The 24049-nt window shown below is 36.8% G+C and overlaps 1 protein-coding gene across 2 annotated transcripts; it reads right to left on the reverse strand.

Annotated features, from left to right (window-relative positions):
* Positions 1-2890: 2890 nt before the first annotated feature.
* Positions 2891-23321, reverse strand: LOC120192724 (topless-related protein 4-like). 2 transcript variants are annotated; one of them, XM_039195457.1, is made up of 26 exons: positions 23215-23321; positions 22937-23026; positions 22631-22810; positions 22388-22501; positions 22123-22281; positions 21851-22028; positions 21647-21770; positions 21220-21332; positions 20492-20660; positions 20237-20346; positions 20067-20136; positions 19911-19984; positions 19716-19811; positions 19541-19636; positions 18767-18894; positions 18409-18640; positions 18159-18323; positions 17975-18067; positions 17678-17824; positions 5360-5470; positions 5078-5257; positions 4677-4805; positions 4496-4591; positions 3897-4085; positions 3459-3625; positions 2891-3345 (listed from the first exon to the last, which is right to left on the reverse strand). In XM_039195457.1, exons 2-26 carry the CDS (start codon positions 23014-23016, stop codon positions 3147-3149), a joined length of 3399 nt encoding a protein of 1132 aa, XP_039051388.1. In that variant the 5' UTR covers positions 23017-23026; positions 23215-23321; the 3' UTR covers positions 2891-3146. The 2 variants fall into 2 exon arrangements, with proteins under 2 accessions (XP_039051388.1, XP_039051387.1); XM_039195456.1 differs by having other exon boundaries at positions 17975-18070.
* Between the last annotated feature and the right edge of the window lie 728 nt (positions 23322-24049).

Raw genomic sequence — 24049 nt, forward strand, 5'->3', positions numbered from 1 at the left:
GCTATACAGTCACAATATGGGTACATCGTCTCATATAAAAAAGCTTGGTTGGCAAAACAGAATGCCATTTGCAAACTTCATGGCGAATGGGATTCATCTTACAACGAGCTGCCCAGTTGGTTTCATGTTGTGCAAAGACTCAATCCCGGGACAATTGTTGAGTTCGAAACTCAACATCATTACGTGAATGATCGAGTGGTTCGCGATCGCTGCCAATTCTACCGTGTCTTTTGGACTTACCCTCAGTGTATTAATGCAGTCAAGTATTGTAAACCAGTTGTCCAAATTGATGGTACTTTCTTGTATGTGAAATACAAGCAAGTTTTATTATTGGTTGTGGTCCAAGATGGAAACCGCAATACTCTTCCTGCTGTGTTTGCCCTCGTTCAAGGAGAAGACACTGAGTCTTGGGCTTTTTTCCTTAAAAATTTACGTTTACATGTTGTCACCAGGGAACAAGTATGCATTATTTCAGACCGAGGAGCCGGGATAAAAGCAGCAATGGACTCTTTGGGTACAATGTATAGACCTTCACATGTTTAACACGTTATTGTGTCCGTCATATTGTTGCAAACTATTATGGAAAATACAAGAAGAACGATGAACATCAATTAGTCGTGCGGATGGGTATGTTACTTTTCCCCAATTTTTCTATCATTTTCGTATTACTTATTTATACTTCATATTAACTATTACATATTCTAATGGCTTAGGTTACGAACTCTTATCTCAAAGGTTTGAGTCGATGCTACAAGAGTTGTTTGGCAAAAATAAGAAGGGGTGCGAGTACATTATAGACATCAGCAAAGAAATATGGACAAATGTGTATGACGGGGGTATCGCTATGGTCATATGACAACAAACTTGGCTGAAGCAATAAATTCAACCTTAAAGGGGGCGCGTCATTTACCAGTCACGGCATTGGTCAAAACGACTTATTTTCGTTTGGGTCAACTCTTTGCAAAGCTCGGTTAACAAGCTCTTACTTGGATGCAAAACGGTCATATTTACCACCCAAGACTAGTAGCTGATTTACAGAAAAAAGTGGCTGCATCAAATGAGATGTTGGTTACAAATTTTTCTCGCACCCGTGAATTGTTTCGTGTAACCGAAATGCCACGTTCGTTGTAAGGGATTTAAGCTAACTCTTTCATAGTTAATTTGCATGAGAGGTGGTGCGATTGTGGTTTCTTTCAAGCGCTCAAATATCAATGCTCTCATGTCATTGCAGCTTGCTCACATTCGTATTTGGACTACAAAAATTATGTTGATCTCGTATACCAACTTTCATAAGTATTCAAGGTATATGAATTTGAGTTTCTGCCCATAGGAAACGAAAGAGACCCAGATGAGATTCAAATTTGGCTTACAATTGTACCAGATCCATTGCTATTGAGAGACTCAAGTCGTCCAAAATCTACTATAATACATTGTGATATGGATATTCGGGAGAAGTCAACAGAATAAAAAATGTAGGCATTGTAGAAACATCAGACACAATAGAAAAAAATGTCCAGCTTTATTATCATCACATAACCGTTAACCCTTATGTAACCTAATATTCTATTTAAATGAATGTTTTTGTTTCTAATATTTAAATGTAATTGCATTTTCTATAATTTCTCAATGTATAATAATAATAACAGATTAAATGTGTAATTATACTAATTTTATTAACTTATGCATCAATATTTTGGTTAAATAATAATAACATATGAATAGATTGATAATATTAAAATAATTTAGTGATAAAATTAATAGATTGATAATCAAAATAAAAAATAATAATATAACCATACGTGTAATATAATAATTTTATATATTTTTCATATAACTACAATAAAATAAAAATTAGTTTTCATATATTGTTCTATTTGATTAATGTGGATAATACACTCCACCTTTAACACACATTAAAAAAATACATTCGATAATTATTAAATTATAACCAAAACAATTTACATAATATATTACTAATTTATAATAATAATAAAAATAAAATTTTTATTATTAAAAAAATATCATCGTGGCAACTGAATCAGCAAAATCCCGTGAAGGCGCATCTTTCACACGTTGCATCCAATTCAACGTAAAACCAGATAAAGTGTGTCCCCAAAATACTTTTCGTCACCTTAATCGAAAGATTGCCACTTCAAGAAATATAAGTTAAACGATACTAAAAAAGAAGATATTCGGTTAAACAATGTAATTTTGATTAAATCACCCAAAATAATAGTAATAAGTTCATTGACAAATGAACTCAAATTAATATGGTTTTGAGTACGGACTGATAAAGGTTAATTGATTTGACTTGTTGTAAGCAATGGAAACAACTTCCATTTCATATCATTTACTGTCAAATATCAATATCAACTCAACTTTTCTCAGGGAATGAAGGGTTCTCCTTATTACAACACCATATACTGTGAAAAAAATTCAATATTTATTTTTCTAAAAGATTGTACATAAATATTTCAATTACATTATTGTCACAAATTTAATAATTTTACATGGAGTTGAACCAATAAAAATGAAATAAAGGTTTCTGGAATAAAGGATAAAAAAGTGTTAATTCCCTTTTAAGAGAATATATATTTAAACAATTATATATGCAAGACATATATGTTAACAATCATTAAAAAAAATTCTGAACATATAATATTTTATAATCATTTTGTATTATTAAATAAAGTGTTTTATTTTATCGGATATGAATTTCCAAGAGAAATAATCTCTTATTCATTAGAAAAGTAATTTTAGAACCAAAAACAAATGAGCATGGAACAAAGATTTGCGGTTAACTAAAAAATGAGATTAAATAATAAATAGTTTCCTTTCAAGGTTCCTAGTTATAATCAACCAACAGAAATTTGGTCTCTGGTTTCTTTCCTTTCCTTTCAAATGTCTATAGTCACACCCACCATCTCTAAGGCAACTCCTACATTTACATCAAAATCCTTAATAATGGAACCAATCAAACACTATATGCTGCAAAAAAGGATGGATGTCATGCGATTTAATATATCAACCTATTGTAATTTTGTGCAGCTTCCCCTTAATTTTACTTTAACATGGACCACCAGGGAGCAAGATTCAAATGCATGCAAGAGATGTATCCTTTCTAAGGATACCTGCACATGGACTGGTCACCGCTGCGGTGGTTCAGAACCGGTTGCGCCTGACGTGGTACTTGGTCCAGCGCCATTTTCAGCTGGAGGAGAGGTGCCCCATTTTCCTTCAGACTCCGAAGGCTCGACAATTAGGACTCCACCATCTGTTAGTCCCAATGCAAATTGATTTGGGTCGGATGGATGTGCCGCAATGACGAGTGGATAAACTCTCAAACTGTTCAAGGTTGCATTGTTAGAAACTTCAACAAAAAACTAGACGGAGTTAAAGAACCGATTTTAGTCAATCAATTTGTGTTTATGACTTCTAATAAGAAAAGAGAAAGGTACCTTGGATTGGGAGGTAAATATGCAGTAGAACTAATTCGACATCTCAATCTGAGCGTTGAAGCAGTAAGAACACCGACACTTCCATCTTCGAAGCTCACATATATCATTTGGCTGTCGCAGGAGTATGTTGCATGTGTGATGGGACCACTTGCTTCTCTAGGGACCCACTGTTTGAGAAAATAATTCCAAAACAATATCAACAACCTTAGAACAAATCCCAAAAAACATAGGTTCTTGACAAATAGCAATATACGGTTGCAAAGCAATTTCTAAAAGGTCAAATGTGGCAATGCCAGCACACTCCGTAGTCCTTACCACATGCATGTGATGCTTTAAATATTGCAATCTGTGTTTCATGAAGTGCTATTGATTTAAACATAAATTTTAAGCGATAATAATCTAGAAAATATAAATTATATGGCAAGTAAGCTTGGACACCTGCTTTAGGCATTCTAGTTTTGGTGCTTCAAATATTGCTATCTGTGTTTCATGAACTGCCAGAAAATGTATCTGATCCAGGTGAAACTGAACACGAGTCTCGGCATGAGGAGATGCTGCTCGACCATTAGGTATTTGCAAGAACTTACTAGTTTGCTTATCCCATCCATCTGTGCTCCATACACAGAGCTGTAGAGAAAAATAAATGTGGAATGATTAGCACATATAAATCGAAAGTTAATTCCATAACAAGTGCTAAAAATCATTTTATAGGACATGACAATACATGGTAAGTCCTACGAAATTATGCATTGTGTTTAATATGATAACAAACCATCAAACCATGTAGGAACAACCTCATAGAAGCATAATGAATTCATATGCTTTCTCAAGCATAAATTCAAGAGAATCATTCCCTAGCCACGCTTTCCGTATGGTCCTTAACAAGAATAACTCAAAATAAGCCAATGACTATGAGCTTCAGCACAGCTTTAACCATATCTCAATGTATCAGTTATTCTAGTTTCTTTTTGAAGAGGGTTGTTAAACTGCTTTAGGATACAAGAAGCAAATGTGGGGAGGACACTGTTATTTTGTACCTGACTGTCGGCTCCAGAGGATACAAGCACGTTCAGAGTATGAGAGAAAGCAAGACCTGTTATTCTTTTCTGATGGCCTTTTAACTTTGTCTTCACCTGTTAAAATAGAGCACATAGTTAATAAAATAATTCCCACTTATTTATCAACAACCATCAAAGTTAAATAGTCGATCGAAAGGACCTCATCCACCCGAACATTGTAAATTTGGATCGATGAATCATCCATGCCAATGGCAATGATATTATTGTCCTGGGGATGAAATGCAAGAAATGTAGCTGCTGGTGGCGGGGGCATGAACGTTGTCATTGTCTGCATATTAAGAAAGCACAAAGAAAAATATGAAACTAAATTATGCAAAATAACGATCCTCACAAATGATAACCTTATTGTCAAGTTAGTTTCAACCTAAAATTCTAACTAATCAAATACTCTCAGTAATTTAGTCAAAATTTTAAATTCCTTAAACTTCAAGGCTATAGTATGAAAGCTTACACCTAAATGGCCTATTTACATAAAAATCCAGAGCTCTCCTAGGAGGGTAGTCATGTCAAAAGAATGAAACGAGAGGAGAAAGTACCAACCTTGAATGTCATCATATTGAAGAGCGAGATTTTACCCCCCGATGCTGACATCACATAAGAATCATTCTTTGAAAGTGCGAAACATGAAACAGCATCTTCAGGATTTGTATCACTTATATCATTAGTCATTAATATCCCACTTGAAGGCTGCCATAATTGGGGTGTTACACTAGTTGTGGCCTACAAAAGACATGACTTGGTTAATACCTAGCATAGAATCACATTAAGAAAATAAAACCAAGCATGCGACCCAGCAAAAAGATGTTAAAGAAATTAACAAACCTTCCCAGTTATGTTGCGATCACTCCTCGGCCATTTCCAGAGCTTGTGGACAGCATTAGATGCCAATGCCAATATGGCAAGCCCAGAATTTGTATATATTAGTCTAGAAACCTGAAATCAAACACAAAAAAATAAACGGTTATCCCGCTTCTATTAATAAGTATATATGTATATATTATCAACAAAAAATCCTTAAAGTTCAAATCGCTAACTGGCTAAAGACGAAAATAACCTTAGGGTATTTAAGCATCCACATTATTAAAAAGAGTATCTCTTATGATGATTTATTAAATAGAGTATCTCTTATGCTGATTATCATACTCTACTCAATAGAGTATTATTGCAGCCATGGATAATCTGAACCGCAAGTATTTCTATTTTTTTTATAAGAATTTCAGGCCTCGTTAAAAACCCCCTTATTGATTGTTGGAGCTAGTAGTGTAGCTCCTTAATCAGCGGAAGGAGGAAAAGAGTGCCTAAGGATTTTATTGCACATAAGAGATTACAAAAGATACAACCTTACAAACACCTATAACAGAACCGATGAACAAAAACAACCTAAAACCACCCATAAATAGCACCACTAGTCCAGTCAATTCCTTCATTAGGTAAGACATCAACCTCTAAATTGGTTGTCCTATTAACCAAATCTAACAACACCTAATGCAAAACAAACCAACATTACAACCAAAAACTTGAAAAAAAAACACCTCTAAAAACAGATGCCGAACAATTAAGTATCAATTGGAGGATCAAGTTCTAATGAGATATCGCAATCTTTGGGGACCCAAGAGTTAGGTTTGAAGGATGGATCAACTTCATGCACCATAATCTTGAATAAATTATCACTGACCTTCAATTCCAACAACTCATCAATTCTCACTTGATCTTTTGTGAGTATTTGGATTTTAGCCCAATCAAAAGATGATGGAAACTCACAACTGTTGTCAATTGATAATAATTTGCCCCACTTTGTTGCAATGCTTTTGAAAGTATCCCAATTCCAAGCGTGAAAAGGAATACCTTCGCAAACTAACCACACTCACCACTAGGCTCTCAGACCAAGTTTCCACTCTGGAAAACCATTCTGTAAGAGTCTCTAGATAGTCATCCTTCACGATACTCAACGAATCAGAGTCTTCAAAAACCATTAGAACTACATTTGCAGCAGCCCTCATTAGCTTGAAGCCAGCAAGTCCTTTGGCTTGAATTTGGTTAGCAAGATTACCAATTTTAATTAAGTTCTTGCACCACCCCACAAGACAGTTACTCAGCAAGTGTAGTTTATCCTCGTCCACGACGCCCTCTGTAACACCCCCAACCCATACCCGACCCGGATATGAGTCAGAGATACTACATTGACTTTAAAACACAACTCTTAATAAATAATAGTAAAATATTTGAACTTGTATTAAGAAAATACAATAATATACATACTGTAATATAAGTTTACCAAAATATTCAGAGCATACACAACTTAACCCTTTAATTACATGCCAACTGCTATTTACATCACAAAATGACCTACTGATTAAGTTGCTTCTGATCTGATGGTTGCAGGAGTAATACTGTCAAGCTGCTTCACCTGTCTCGTCTAATTCCTCGGATCCTACGTGTGAAACACTCACACGCTAAGTCATCGACTTAGTGAGGCAATAATAATAACAAGGCAATGTAATGTAATAAAAATGTCAGGATCATATGAGATGAAATGCAAACATGTACTTAATCAATGTAGTATACATCATCAATACCCATACCTGTAAGCGTATGACTGTAACATTCATGAATCTGTATTAATAAGTTTATTGGCCCATGATAGCATATTGAGAACCTAAGGTATTTGAGTAATGTGAGGTTGTGCACTATGCTGTCACCACAGCTCGTATAAATGCACCGAAGTGCCCCGTAGAATTGCACCGAAGTGCCCGTAGAATTGCACCGAAGTGCCCGTAGAATTGCACCGTAGTGCCATATAATGATGTCCATAAGGACCACATAGAATTCCTTAAGAATCATATACATATACTATGGATCAAGTATGTGTCTTTCAAGACTTCACACAGGTTCCAAAGGATATACATATGTCCTAAAGAACCGAGTATACCCTCTACCCTTGGCATGCCAACTATACCTATAGTTCTCATCTACATAACATGGGCTTATACATTTCCCGTAGTTCATATCACGTAGTCATATTATTTCCATACCTTTATCACATAGTCATATCATTTACATACCTTTATCACATAGCTCATATAACTTTTCTGCATATTCATGTCATGCAATACATATCATATGAATTCATGTCATGTAATACATTTAATATAAATTCATGTCATGTATCATAATATGGAATGTGATCATATGTCAAAATATGGAATCTAGACTTATCACAAGTCTAGAACTGAATATAATACTATATTCATGCTATGCATATGCACTCACCTATACTTCTTTGCCTTTTCCTCGATCGATTCTACTTGTAGATTGTTCCCGAACTCGAGTAGGCTCGGTATCTACATAAACATAATTTTCAAGATGATCATCAAATGTCTATGTCTTGAAATTAAGCTTTAATAGCTTACTAATTTAAAGAATTTATAGCTTAGTCTTGCTTTCTTTTCTTTCTTTCTTTTTTTCTCATGGGGGAATCGGTTCCCCCCCTGGGGGTATCGATTCCCCTCAAGCATTCTGGAATTTCATATACGATGAGGGGGTATCGGTTCCCCCCCTGGGGGTATCGATTCCCCTCTAGCATTCTGGAAATCATATTCGTTGAAGGGGTATCGATTCCCCTTGAATGGGTACCGATTCCCCTAGCCCGAAAATCCTAATTTGAGCTCGGAAATCATCCCATTTCAGCTCAAACATACATATTTCACTCTCTTTACTACTCTTAGCTTTCATACACTTACTTTAACTAATTATTATCCATTAAATACCTCTAAAACTTAGAAATCTAATTCTCCATGTAGAATTTAAGAATCCAACCCAAATTCCAATATGTTCTAATTTGAATTCTAACACCTCATACTTCTTAGTTAGCTTCTTGACAAGTCAAAAATCTTATTCAAACTTCAAAAACTCATTCCTATCAAAATTTCATCTAAAAATTCATTTTTCCAAATCATTCTCTAAAACACTTATCTTGTTGTTTTAATGTCATATAAGCTTTCCTTTAGCTTATATAACATCCAAGCTTTCATTTCCAATCTTAAAAATCAAAGAAACTACCAAGGTTCAGATTCTTACCTTTACTTGCAAGCTCCACGTTGAGAGAAGGAAGAGAAGAAAATAAGGAAGAAGGGAGAAGAAATGGGAGGGTTCTGGAACCTAATGTCACACGTGGGTCTCATATAACCCCATAACATTTTATTTTTAATTAAAAATTACTTACAAATGACCATTTGGTCCTTACTTCCATCTCATATTTACTAACCATACATTTTAAACTATATAATTATTCTACTTTAATCACCAAATGTTGAAACTTTGCAAATTAATCACTCACCCGACATGGAGGATGTTACAAATCTCTCCCCTTAAGAAAATTCGTCCTCGAATTTTCATTGCACAAACAAATGTGGTATTGATGTCGCATATCTTCTTCACGCTCCCATGTTGCTTCTTCTACTTTGTGATTTCTCCACAATACTTTGACCAAAGGAATAATCTTGTTCCTCAATTGCTTAACTTCATGTGCTAAAATTTGAATCGGTTCTTCCTCATAAGTCAAGTCAGGACGAACCTCAATCTCTTCTGGTGTCACGATATGAGAAGGGTCAGATCTATATCTTCGAAGCATTGAAACGTGAAAAACATCATGTATCTTTTCCATCTCAGGTGGTAAAGTTAGCTAATATGCTACAGGTCCTACTCTCTTTACAATCTCATATGGTCCAATAAACCGAGGACTCAATTTTCCTTTCCTACCAAATCTCAACACCTTCTTCCATGGAGACACTTTTAAAAACACTTTATCTCCAACTTGAAATTCAATTTCTTTCCTTTTAAGATCAGAATAGGACTTTTGCCGATCAGAGGCCACTTTGAGGTTATACTGAATTTCTCGAACTTTTTGTTCTACATCTTGAATTAAATCCGGACCAAGAACACTTCGGTCTTTGAGTTCATACCAATTTAATGGAGTACGACATTTTCTTCCATATAATGCTTCATAGGGGGCCATCTTTATACTAGACTGATAACTATTGTTGTAAGCGAACTCTGCCAGCGGTAAATACTTTTCCCATGATCCTTTAAATTCCATTACGCATGCTCTCAGCATATCTTCCAATATCTGAATAGTTCTCTCTGATTGCCCATCAGTCTGAGGATGAAAAGCCGTACTAAAGTTTAAACGAGTCCCCAACGCTCCATGCAAAGATTTCCAGAATCTAGAAGTGAATCGAGGGTCCCGATCAGAGACTATGGAAACAGGTACTCCATGCAATCTAATAACTTCTCTAATATACAGCTCTGCATACTTTTCCATAGAGAAATCTGTTCTAACCGGAGGAAATGCGCTGACTTAGTTAATCGATCAACAATTACCCAGATTGATTCTCTTTTGTTCGGGGTCAAGGGTAACCCCGAAACAAAATCCATCGTAACATTTTCCCACTTCCATTGAGGAATGAAAAGCGGTTGCAATAATCCTGATGGAACTTGATGCTCGGCTTTGACTTGTTGACATATCAAACACTTAGACACAAATTCTGTGATGCTTCGCTTCATCCCTGACCACCAAAATCGATCCTTCAAATCCATATACATCTTGGTTCCACCCGGGTGCATCGTTAACGGACTGCAATGAGCCTCTGTTAATATCTCCTTCTTCAAGTCGTCATTGTCGGGTATTACAATTCTTCCTTTACAATATAGATTTCCATCTGACTTAATCTCAAAGTCTTTAATCTCTTTGTTCTTTACTTGCTCAATTCTTTTCAAACATACTTCATCTTTACATTGCAATTCTCCTATTCGTTCCAACCATGCTGGTCTAAGGGTTAATTCTGCACAAAGACCACCGTCTCCCGTTAAAGATAATCTTGCATCCATAGCTCGTAAAGCTGCAAACGTCTTTCTACTCAGAGCATCTGCTACCACATTAGCCTTTCCGGGATGATAGTCAATTATCACATCATAATCCTTTAAGAACTCTACCCATCTACGTTGCCTCAAATTCAATTCTTTTTGAGTCATCAGGTACTTCAGGCTCTTATGATCCGTATATAGGTAACAACGCTCCCCATAAAGATAATGACGCCAAATCCTGAGAGCGAATACTACAGCAGCCATTTCTAAATCATGAGTGGGGTAATTCCTTTCATGTGGTTTCAACTGTCTCGATGCGTACGCTACCACTTTTCCTTCTTGCATTAATACACACCCCAACCTGTTATGGGATGCGTCACTGTATACTACAAAATTCTTGCCAGATTCCGGTTGAACCAATATCGGAGTTTCCGTCAGAATTCTCTTTAAAGCTTCGAAACTTTCTTGACATTCAGAAGTCCAAACAAATGGTACATTCTTTCTCATTAGCTTTGTTAGAGGCAGCACAATCATCGAAAAATTCTTAACGAATCTTCGATAGTAACCGGCAAGTCCAAGAAAACTCCGAACTTCAGACACATTCTTAGGAACTTCTCAATCCATTATAGCTTTAACTTTCTGAGGGTCTACTCTAATCCCAACTGCCGAGATCACATGCCCCAGGAAAATTACTTCCTTTAACCAGAACTCACATTTGGACAATTTGGCATACAACTTCTTATCTCTTAAAATTTGCAAGACGATCCTCAGATGTGTGCTATGCTCTTCATGGGATTTCGAGTACACCAGTATGTCATCAATAAAGACAACAACAAACTGGTCCAGATAGGGCTGAAAAATCCTGTTCATGAGATCCATGAAAGCAGCAGGTGCATTCGTTACTCCGAATGGCATTACTATGAATTCATAATGACCATATCTCGTTCTGAAAGCTGTCTTCGGAATATCTTTCTCCTGGATCTTCAATTGATGATAACCCGAACGTAGATCGATCTTCGAAAATACCGAAGCTCCTTTTAGTTGATCAAACAAATCATCAATGCGCGGAAGAGGATACTTGTTCTTGATGGTCACCTTATTGAGCTGTCGATAGTCAATGCAAAGGCGCATTGATCCATCCTTCTTTTTAACAAATAACACCGGAGCTCCCCAAGGCGATACACTTGGTTGGATAAATCCCTTCTCTAGCAATTCTTGTAATTGATTCTTTAACTCTTGCAATTCTTTCGGAGCCATTCGATAAGGTGCCATTGCAATCTTAGCTGTTCCCGGCATTATTTCAATTTGGAATTCTACCTCTCTATCCGGAGGTAATCCTGGCAATTCAGCAGGAAAAACATCAGGGAACTCTCGAACTCTTGGAATTTCCTCTAACCTTTTCTCTTGAGCTCTTGAATCAATCACATTTGCAAGGAAACCCTGACATCCTTGTAGCAATAATTTCTTGGCAGACATCACTGATATTACATTTGCTAAAGGATTAAACTTTTCACTGCTCACACTTATCTCTGTTCCTTCTGGACTTTTCAGAGTTACCTTTTTCAATCTGCAACTAACATCTCCATAATAACGGAACAACCAATCCATTCCCAGAATCACTTCAAACTCGTCAAAGGGTAATTCCATCAGATTAGCAGGGAATTCAATTCCCTGAACCTTTATGGGACACCCCTTACAGACTTTATTCACCCGGGCACTATGGCCTAACGGAGTTGTTACTATAATCTCATTACTTGTAGCTTCTAAGGGAATCCCCAACTCCTTTACTAACTTACTTGTAATATAAGAATAATTAGAACCCGGATCAATCAGTACCAATACTAATTTATCATACAACTGAAAAGTACCTGCTATAATATCAGGGTCATCACGGTCTTCACTTGTCTTTAGGTTGTACACTCGAGCAGTGGATCGAACTTCAGGTTGAGTAGAGAATTCAGACGGGTTCCTTCCTCTGCCTCTTCCTCATCCTCTTTGTGAGAAAGAACCAGCTCTTCCAGATGGTGCCGACTCACCAACAATCAAGGGACAATCCCGGACAAAATGTCCGGCCTCTCCGCATCGAAAACAAGTCCCAGCAGCCATACGACAATCCCCATAATGGTTTTTCCCGCAGTGCTCACACTGTTTCCTTTGACCCGGAGTAGATCTCCCAGCACCGGATTCCACTGACAGCGTCTGTCTAGTTCTTGCCTGACTTGCTCCCCTAGCAGACGATGCAACTGATTCTGATCTAATTTGTGATCGAAATCCCGAGTCTCTTCCCCTTTTTGTTGGTGTTGAACCAGAATAAGTAGTCGTCCTCTTTGATGTCTGAACCCTTGAGTCCCCAAATCTTTCATTCTGAGCCCTTTCAAGAGCTTTTGCACGATTGATCACCTCCTGGAACGAGGACAAGTTTAATACTATCAACATTTCTTTAAGTCTAGGGCGCAAGCCCTCCACGAACCACTCGCAAGCATCTTTTTCAGTAGGCACAAGTTCAGCTGCAAACCTGCTCAGCTTATTAAACTCACATTCGTACTCATACACAGAGCGGCTCATCTGCTTCAAATTCATAAATTCCTGCTTCATTTGTCGGATAAACTGATCTCCAATATACTTGTTTTTAAATTCTTCTAAAAACAAAGACCAAGTCAACTGGTCGGTTGACATCCTCATGGTGACATTCGTCCACCATATCCTCGCCTGACCCCTTAATAAAGACACAGCTCCATCTAATTTCTCCACTTCGGAACAGTGGAGACCATCTAACATGATTTTCAAATCATTCAACCAAAGATCCGCTGACACCGGACCTTCCTCAGCTTCTCCCTTAAATTCGGGAGCTCCTAAACTTCTCAACTCTTTTGCTACATTAATTCGTGGAGTTAGTGGAACAGAAGGTTGAAGACGCGTCAGAATAGCGTCTAACGTTCTGAAGAACGTATCTTGATCTTGTACAGGCACTCCTTGAGATGCTTGTTCTTCACCTTGCCTGGCCAGGGCAGGTGAATTACTGCTTTCAGCATGCCTATCTTCTCCCGCTTCACTTCGGGAGCTATTATGTCCGGACATCTAATAAGAATAATCACATTATTCTATTAGCAAAACAGCATACTCATACTATACCAGATCAGAAGTTCTCGCTATTAGTTGGCATGTATTCCATTTAAAGACTCCATAGACTCTGGTTTATGCCTAGAATCGGCTAAACCATAGCTCTGATACCATTAAATGTAACACCCCCAACCCATACCCGACCCGGATATGAGTCAGAGATACTACATTGACTTTAAAACACAACTCTTAATAAATAATAGTAAAATATTTGAACTTGTATTAAGAAAATACAATAATATACATACTGTAATATAAGTTTACCAAAATATTCAGAGCATACACAACTTAACCCTTTAATTACATGCCAACTGCTATTTACATCAGAAAATGACCTACTGATTAAGTTGCTTCTGATCTGATGGTTGCAGGAGTAATACTGTCAAGCTGCTTCACCTGTCTCGTCTAATTCCTCGGATCCTACGTGTGAAACACTCACACGCTAAGTCATCGACTTAGTGAGGCAATAATAATAACAAGGCAATGTAATGTAATAAAAATGTCAGGATCATATGAGATGAAATGCAAACATGTACTTAATCAATGTAGTATACATCATCAATACCCATACCTGTAAGCGTATGACTGTAACATTCATAAATCTGTATTAATAAGTTTATTGGCCCATGATAGCATATTGAGAACCTAAGGTATTTGAGTAATGTGAGGTTGTGCACTATGCTGTCACCACAGCTCGTATAAATGCACCGAAGTGCCCCGTAGAATTGCACCGAAATGCCCGTAGAATTGCACCGAAGTGCCCGTAGAATTGCACCGTAGTGCCATATAATGATGTCCATAAGGACCACATAGAATTCCTTAAGAATCATATACATATACTATGGATCAAGTATGTGTCTTTCAAGACTTCACACAGGTTCCAAAGGATATACATATGTCCTAAAGAACCGAGTATACCCTCTACCCTTGGCATGCCAACTATACCTATAGTTCTCATCTACATAACATGGGCTTATACATTTCCCGTAGTTCATATCACGTAGTCATATTATTTCCATACCTTTATCACATAGTCATATCATTTACATACCTTTATCACATAGCTCATATAACTTTTCTGCATATTCATGTCATGCAATACATATCATATGAATTCATGTCATGTAATACATTTAATATAAATTCATGTCATGTATCATAATATGGAATCTAGACTTATCACAAGTCTAGAACTGAATATAATACTATATTCATGCTATGCATATGCACTCACCTATACTTCTTTGCCTTTTCCTCGATCGATTCTACTTGTAGATTGTTCCCGAACTCGAGTAGGCTCGGTATCTACATAAACATAATTTTCAAGATGATCATCAAATGTCTATGTCTTGAAATTAAGCTTTAATAGCTTACTAATTTAAAGAATTTATAGCTTAGTCTTGCTTTCTTTTCTTTCTTTCTTTTTTTCTCATGGGGGAATCGGTTCCCCCCCTGGGGGTATCGATTCCCCTCAAGCATTCTGGAATTTCATATACGATGAGGGGGTATCGGTTCCCCCCCTGGGGGTATCGATTCCCCTCTAGCATTCTGGAAATCATATTCGTTGAAGGGGTATCGGTTCCCCTTGAATGGGTACCGATTCCCCTAGCCCGAAAATCCTAATTTGAGCTCGGAAATCATCCCATTTCAGCTCAAACATACATATTTCACTCTCTTTACTACTCTTAGCTTTCATACACTTACTTTAACTAATTATTATCCATTAAATACCTCTAAAACTTAGAAATCTAATTCTCCATGTAGAATTTAAGAATCCAACCCAAATTCCAATATGTTCTAATTTGAATTCTAACACCTCATACTTCTTAGTTAGCTTCTTGACAAGTCAAAAATCTTATTCAAACTTCAAAAACTCATTCCTATCAAAATTTCATCTAAAAATTCATTTTCCAAATCATTCTCTAAAACACTTATCTTGTTGTTTTAATGTCATATAAGCTTTCCTTTAGCTTATATAACATCCAAGCTTTCATTTCCAATCTTAAAAATCAAAGAAACTACCAAGGTTCAGATTCTTACCTTTACTTGCAAGCTCCACGTTGAGAGAAGGAAGAGAAGAAAATAAGGAAGAAGGGAGAAGAAATGGGAGGGTTCTGGAACCTAATGTCACACGTGGGTCTCATATAACCCCATAACATTTTATTTTTAATTAAAAATTACTTACAAATGACCATTTGGTCCTTACTTCCATCTCATATTTACTAACCATACATTTTAAACTATATAATTATTCTACTTTAATCACCAAATGTTGAAACTTTGCAAATTAATCACTCACCCGACATGGAGGATGTTACACCCTCAACTTCAGAGAATTTAATCCCCGAAATATCTTCCAGCCCAGACTTACGGCAAACAACAGTCGAGGACTTTCTCCAGTAAGATTGTCGGGGTTTGTACTTAGCCAAAGAAACTCTAACTTTGCTGCCATAAATATGATTACCATTCATCTTTGAAATCGCTATCTTGGCTTCTTTAATTGTTGCAAAGCGAATAAACCCAAAACGAACCCCTTGCGAGTTTTTTTTTGGGAATGAATGCATCAATAACTTTACCGTATGTGCAAAAAATAGACCGAAGTCTCTTCCAATGTATCGTCTCTGGAAGGTTTTTGATAAAAATCGTGTAACAACCATTTTTGAACCCATTCCCGAAACTTGGTTGACCTTCCTTCGACCAATTATGAAAACCACTTCTACTCCTTGCTACTTCGGGAAAATCTTCATTACAGAACCCTTTCATAGTGCTCTCCTTGGTTCATCTTGATCAATATCGGTGTTAGGAAGAGCTGGTATTGCCTGAACTACTGAAAACTTCTCGACCCTATCATTTCCTCCTTGAGCAGAAGACCGACCAATGTCATCTTTTCTAACAGGTGGCTGACAATCCAATGTTGCTTTAACAGAGCACTGCTTCAGACGATTGGGTGAATGTGGACTGTCACCTGACCTCGCTAAATACGTTCCCAAACTTTGCTGATTTTGGGACGTAGAATCTTTTCAAAAAGTAGTACCGTCGGGTTCAACTGTCCAACCAGCTTCACGAGCCAAGACAGCTAAAACATCGTTCATAGCAGCATTATGGGGAATAGGGAAATTACCGAACTGTCTCAAACCAGCAAGCAAATGTCTGGTGAAAACTCGTCTGTATCGTTTCTGAATCTTTGTGTTCTCCTTTTCATTCACCTTTGAACGTTTTTCCTTACCAGAAAAAGATGAAGTGTTTGCACCGACGAGTCCAGCGGTTTTGAACTGCCTACCTTGTGATATTGTATCCTCCAGCATTTTCAGTTCCTGTTCTCGCTTCTTCAAATCAGCCACTAGAGATTTGAGTTCCTTCACTCTCGCTTCTAAATCCTTGGCTTCAAGAGGGAGAGATGAAATCCTAGTCGTTGAAGGAGGAGCAGAACAATGACCCGCAGAGGATGCATCCACCGCATCTGATGCAGCAGACCTTGGAGCATCCACCGGGTCTGTTGCAGCAGACCTTCGATGTCGCCTGGGTTGGGACAGTGGTTGAGGTGCCATGGATAGATCAAAACTTATAGAGCAAAAAGCAACGATTCTCTACGCAAGGAAACGCGGGTTTTGGTCGCGAAGAGAAGACGAGTTCGAAGGTGAGACAGTGTCGAACACTAACGGCGGGATGCGGCGGTAGACAACAGAGGAAGCTGTGAAGATTTGCATCAAATGGCAGTGATTTTATCAAAACTAAGACCAGATCCGAAAACACCATTAGCCGACGAACCTCCTAGGAAAAAAACGCGTCAAAAGTAGGTCGGAGTAAGGTGGCGGACGACTGACGGAGGCGGCGGATGACGACGGAGGACAATGGGTGTTTGACGGAGGAGAGAAAAGATTCAAAACGGGCTCGTGAAAATTCAAAATTTGAAATCACCTGGGTTAGAGAGAAGCTGGAGCTTCTCTCACTAACACGTACGCAAGTATTTCTATTGATAGCTTAGGTCCCCCATTGTTAACATAACCTGAAAAACACAATAGCTGTCTACCGCACAGCAGAACTGCAGAGGATAACATTTTTCATGAATAGCTGATTTTAGAAGGGATAGAAAAAAGCGGCATTCAAGGATAATTATTACCAAGTTCTATAAAGTTATACAGCCAGACTGAACTTTACCCTCATTGCTGTCAAACTATCAGGAAGCCTTAAGGTGCAGCACTGTGATGGTTCATTGATTTCTGTAAGTTTCCAGATCCTAGATTTTTCCACCGATTCATCTGTAATTCTGGGCTTTACATCAGCCAAACTTCGAGCATCATTATTCTGGAGAGAGACGGAACAAAAAAGGTCAGATCACAATAGATCATACATCTTTTTCATGCATAAATTACAATTTGTTAGACAGATTATATTCAAAAGTTAATTTAGATTTCTGCCGAATGCAATAGGGTATGATTACGAGAGGAAACTCACTGGTCCAACAATCGGAGCTACTGGTGCAGCCCGATCACCAATGGTTGTTCCGATGGTTGCATTGTTCGAGCCAAATGGACCAATATTAGGTGTCTGTTACATAAATCAAGCACTAAGGGAATATAATCTTATAGAAGATATATACATAAACGATCTGATAGTTGTATGTAAGTGTATATTTTACCTTTACTATAGCAGCAGGAGCAACTCTAGAAGAATCAAATGAACGGTTCTCCACTGTCCGTATCAACCTAACCCCATCTGAATTTGCTAGAATTTTAACTCCATTATCATCAGTTGAAACAGCTAACAATGTTCCTTCCTTGTTAAATCTAATGCAAGGGGAAGGCTGCATTTTGTTATAACAGAGACAGTTAGTAGGGATAGCAAGCATCAAATAGCCTAACATGAAATAAGGGCATAAGCTTATGTACCGGCAATCCACCATCAGCTGGAGTACTTGTTAATAGATTAAGATTGTCCATGTCCCAAAATTTGACAGTGAACTCATCACCAGCAGCCAAGAACCTATTCTTTGTCGTATCAAATTGAACAACTCCCACAGATCGCTTTCCAAGACCAAAATATGTCCGCTTGACAGCTCCTTCACTTTCATTCCATTCCACCAAGAATGATTTCCCTTTGTTTGTCCCACATGAGAACAACCTATAAGTGATCAATATGGATTAAAAGATCAATAATACTGTTAAAGAATAGAAAGATAGGAAAAGAACAACCCCAAAAGAAGAAAGACCAGAATTGTAGAGTACAAATAAGACATCACATATGAACCTTGTCCCATCAGCACTGTATGCCATTGTTGTGGATGACTGACCAGGTGCATTATAGTCAACTCTTGAACCCATATTATCATACAACCATGCCTTTATTTTCCCATCAGTTGCTGTTGAGAAAATGAACTGAAAAAACAGAAGAAAACCAAAGTGTTTGAGCAAAGCAGTAAAATAAACATGCAACTTACAGGATACCAATGATTAAAATGTATAATTTAAAAATAATAATAAATAAATAACATCACCAAAAGAAAAGGTACATAAGTTCTTAAAGAAATAAAAAGAACCTAGAAGAGTGTTTACGGTTCTATAGTTGAAAGAAAGATTGCACTACGTCCTAAACAGATTATTCCATACAAACTCGATATAACAATATTTAAAATCTTCTTGCCGCACGAACCAAGCGACCTCGGTGGTAAAGGAATTGTTGTGATTCCATGAGGTCCCGGATTCGAGCACCATGAATGCCAAGGGTATGAGCGTTCAATGTCAAAGGATTGAGAGTTATCTTTAAACATATACTACTATGTACTTATCCCAGATTAATAAATAAATAAATAAAAAATCTTCTTGCCATGTCCTGGAATTAATCTCCGGAGAAGATTTCTCTTAAATTAATATTTTACTTTTGAACTTAGTTTCCTAAATAAATTATCGGTCGCTTCATAAACCGAGGTTAACGGTTTTTCTTTTTTTCCCTAGCTGATGAAATGGAAAAGAAATCTAAGCAAAGGAACAAACGAGTATCAGTATCCATGCTATTGTCTGTTACCTGAATATTTTCCTTGTGATGAGGGCATATAGAATAGACAGGTGCTTCATGACCCTCAAAAGTGTGCATTTTAGCCCCAGAGACCGCATCCCAAACCTACAAGATATGAGACTGTTAGAAAGCGATATCAAATAGAAAAATAAAATAAAAGAGAGAGAAAGAGAGAACAAGCAACCTTAATAAACCTGTCATCGCCACAAGTGACAACACACAATTGTTTGTTTGGGTAGGAGAATGCAAGATCATTAACACTTCCAACATGAGCCTCAATCTAAAATACAAAATAATTTAGTGAATATAATTAGGAAGGTAAGGCAAAATATCAGCTTAAAACTAGATGAACCTAATCAAATTGACCAATCACACAAACCTCTAAGCGGTTACGTAGATCATCACCGCCATGGTAGGAGTATATGTGCACAATATGCTTGGAGTATGCAACACCTGAAATCAGAAGAAAATGTCAAATCTAGCATTCAATTTAGTATACTATCAGAAGTCCAATTGTTATAGCTACAAGAATTACCAAAAAGAGCTCCATCAGGGCTCCACACCACACGGTTGACTGAGAATGTATAATCCTTTGCCAAAGATGCCTGTGAGAATCAGAAGGTTAACATCAATTCAACTTTAAGAAGCACCGAATAACAGCTTCATGTTCAATAAATCTTGTTAGCGGTGAAAAAAAGGCAATACCTGCAGAGGCATTGAACATGTTGAAAGGTCCCAGACCTTAAATGTTTTATGAGCTATCCTTTCACCACTACCTACTTCCCAAACCATGATATCACCAATGTTTGTTCCCACTGAAATCATAAAACAAAATACAGAGAACACAATTAGAACACAACATGAAAGAGAAAAAAACCAGAATATGAAAACCTACTCAATTCAGAGGAAATGAAGTCTGAGCAGGCATGAAAACTTTTATATGCCAGTGGGTTGGCTCACCAAGAAGTAGAATTTGTTGCACTGGATGGAAATCCATGCTCTTGACAGAAGATCCCTGACTTAGAGTCATAACAACAGTCTTGGGCAAGTCATCAAGAGAGTAAGAACTCTGACCATGTGTCTGGCCGGCATATGGAACAGGCAAAATATTTACCGACAGATTATTGACCTGATGAAGGAGCAGCTGATCAGATACCCATCATTCATAAATACCATTTCAAAGAAAGCAGGGAAGGATGATCTACGCTACAAGATGGGTCAGATCTCATGCTTCCCAGACTACCAGTCATACGACTAAATAATGGCAGGGAAACCTTTAAGGTGATACACAAGATAACTAAAATTCACCGAAGTCAACTGTATATTTACCCTTTTTCCCTTTTCAAGTGATAAAGAGAAACCAAAGACAAGGACTTCATGACAGGAAAGTAAAGTGACTTAAGAATGGCACACAAAGACCAAGCAAAGCAAATAAAATTTTCTGCTCTGCCTCACCGACACTGGTATAATACATTTTCCCTCATAACCCATCATTTATGTCAGAAAGGGGAAGCAGAAAAGCCTTTTGCTACTAATTAACAAAGATTTTCAACCTTGTAATTAATTAATTCATCTCAAAGCCATACTGCTTACGGATATGGGAAACAGGTATATGCAAGTGTTACACAGAGGTCACGGGATAAATCTAATTGTAAAAAAGAACAAAGGGTATTATTAGTAACTGATACCTCCTCTGGCATTCCGAAGGGCCTTGATCTCTTCAAAACATGTTCAGAATCTGCTGACTGATAGTCCAGAGCAGGGTTATTGGTTGGAGGACTAGGGCGTTTCAAGATTGCAGCTACCATGAGAAAGAAATATAGAAGGTGAGACGATATCCCAGCAAAATATTCATTTAACTAAAAGAACAACTCGGCCTATCCTAAAATCTTCATGCGCCAGTGAATTCTGAGTGTTTCTTGGCCTTACATCTTAATAATATGTTAGCAAAAAGTATACCTTTACCTAATAGGTTTCATGTGCCATGTCTGACTGAAGCCATACATGTATATTTCTAAATAAAAATATAGCTTTACATCTATCCCCCACATAAATGTGATGCTTACTAAAGCAAAAGCACTTTGAACTCGATGAAAAGATTCTACAAATAACCACCTGCATTGTTAGGTGCAGTAAGTCCTAACGGTCCAGCAGAAGCCACAGGGTGAGGCACAGGAGTTGGGTTAGCCATCCATCCCGCAAGAGAGGTTGGAAGTGCAGCAGGTGTGGGCTGAAAGGGCTGCAAATATATGTATATGAAATCAAAGGAAATACTCACTCCAGAAACAGCTTAATTACTTATGACTTCTATTAACTTACACCATGAGCACCCAGTGGAGGAAACCCGCCTGCCTTAGGAACATTACTCATTAAAGGATTAGTGACAGGGGATGGTGCTCGTGCTCCATTTGGTTGTCCACAACTGTGGTCTACAAATAGGGTTTTAATGTCCGGATTAGACCTTGGATTCTTACAAAGCTGATGCTGCCAGTTCAAACTGCAATATAATGATGATAAATAACTGTTAGGAAGCACACAAAAGGAAGAACGGAAGGAATCAACTATAGAATCTGCGCACAAAAATATAAGACCTCTGATTTATTAGTGTCCGCAATCTTGAATTCTTCAAGGTAGGAAACTGAAGCTTATCACGGAAAAGGGGGTTAGCCTCTATTAACTTCTTCAATTCAGCAAGCATTATACCCCTTGCAGATTTCGTGTCTCCATATTTTGATAGTTGCTCATTTTCTCTGTGTTTTAACGTTAGCCATAAAATCTCATGAACTCGTGAGTAATGAAGCCAAAGTACTGCCACATTAGACTAGCATAAGCAGAGAAGTAATATTTAATTCATACCTGAAGTTGTCCAATGTCAACAGATGTGTGATTTCCTTAAAAAGTTCCTCATTAAATGCAGAAAACACTTTTAGGTCCTTAACTAAAATTTCCACGGCTTTGGTGCGATCCTTCCTGCATTTATTTTAGGGAAATACAGTCGAGCAAAGAATCATTCCCTTTATATGGAAACTAAATTAACTCCAAATAGGACAAACCAACTCATGAGGCGAGTCAAAAATGAAGTTTAAGAAAAGGGCTTACTTATCTAGAGCTTCGAGGTACTTCTGTTTTCGAATCTCGAAGAAAATTTTCATGGAATATCTATTATCATCAACTTTTGTAAACCCTGAAAGATATTTCTCTACTTCATCCCATTCTCCATTTGTCACCATTTCCTCAAAATATTTCAAATTGAAGAAAAACCCTGACTCTTGCTCCAATCTATTAACATATTAATCAACAAATACAAATATATATATATATATATATATATATATGCATCAACACAACACAATAATAAATTTAAATTGAAGTCAGGGAGAAAATAGTCCAAAGATTAAAGCATACCTGTGAACAGTGTCTTTAAATTTCTCCTCATCAAGGAATTGAAGTATGAGGAACACAAGTTCTCTGCTAAGCGAGGACATGATTGTAATTCTGTAAAAAGAAATCAACAAAACAATATAAACACAAAGAGATCTGAGCTTCTCACAACCAATTATACTTCAAAATATAACCCCAAAAAACCTTAAAGAAATTACAATCCCAACTCATAAAATTCAACAAAACAATATTATCCAAAAAAATAAAAGATAAAAAATATATAAATGAAAAACAAAAATTACCAGAATAATTGCACAGATCGATATAATTTTTTTGGAGAAAGCGAAGAGAAGGGCAGGTCGTTTCACTGCTTTCTCTTTTTTCTTTCTAAGAGTAGTTTCTCTCTCTCTCTCTTCGCTGCTGTCTCTGGTGAAGTACTTATACAGGAGAGAAAAAGGGTTCGGATTTGAACGATGAAAAAGGGGAAAAAAAACAAACAAAAATTAAAATAAATAAATAAATAAATAAACTTAAATATGCCAGCATCCGACAAATTAACTAAATACCGTAAACGAGACGATATGATATGAGCATTATAAACAACGATAAGAATGATAAGTTAACGAAGTTATTTCTGATAAGTCATTCGACTTATAGGATTATTAATACGCTGGGTTAGTACCCAGTGCATGATTATTACTAAATTTTGATTTTGTACTCAAATAATTTTTACGTTATTACTAAAACCAGCCCCTGCGTTTAAATTAAATAATTATTTTATCTATGTTTAAGTTATAATTTATTATTAAAATTTATAATTATATCAATTAAATATGGATATAAATATTAATTAGCTTTAAAACGATTTAAAATACTCATTATAAACTAACCTTAAATATTTTTTACTCTTTATATAAAACTTACTAAAAAAATACAACATTCTTTATTAAAAGAATTCAATTAAAATTATAGTTAGATAATTAAATATGTCACCTAACTTTGCCTGCATAAAATAAGAAAGTAGTTGTGTAATATAGAGAGATCATGGAAGTAAAATAGAGCTTGGTAGGTTAAATCAATATGGATAAAAATTAAATAATAGTATTTTAATTTCAATTATTTTTTTATTATATTTTT

Source organism: Hibiscus syriacus, unplaced genomic scaffold (assembly GCF_006381635.1).
Source record: "Hibiscus syriacus cultivar Baekdansim isolate YM2019G1 unplaced genomic scaffold, ASM638163v2 tig00116976_pilon, whole genome shotgun sequence".
Taxonomy (NCBI): domain Eukaryota; kingdom Viridiplantae; phylum Streptophyta; class Magnoliopsida; order Malvales; family Malvaceae; genus Hibiscus; species Hibiscus syriacus.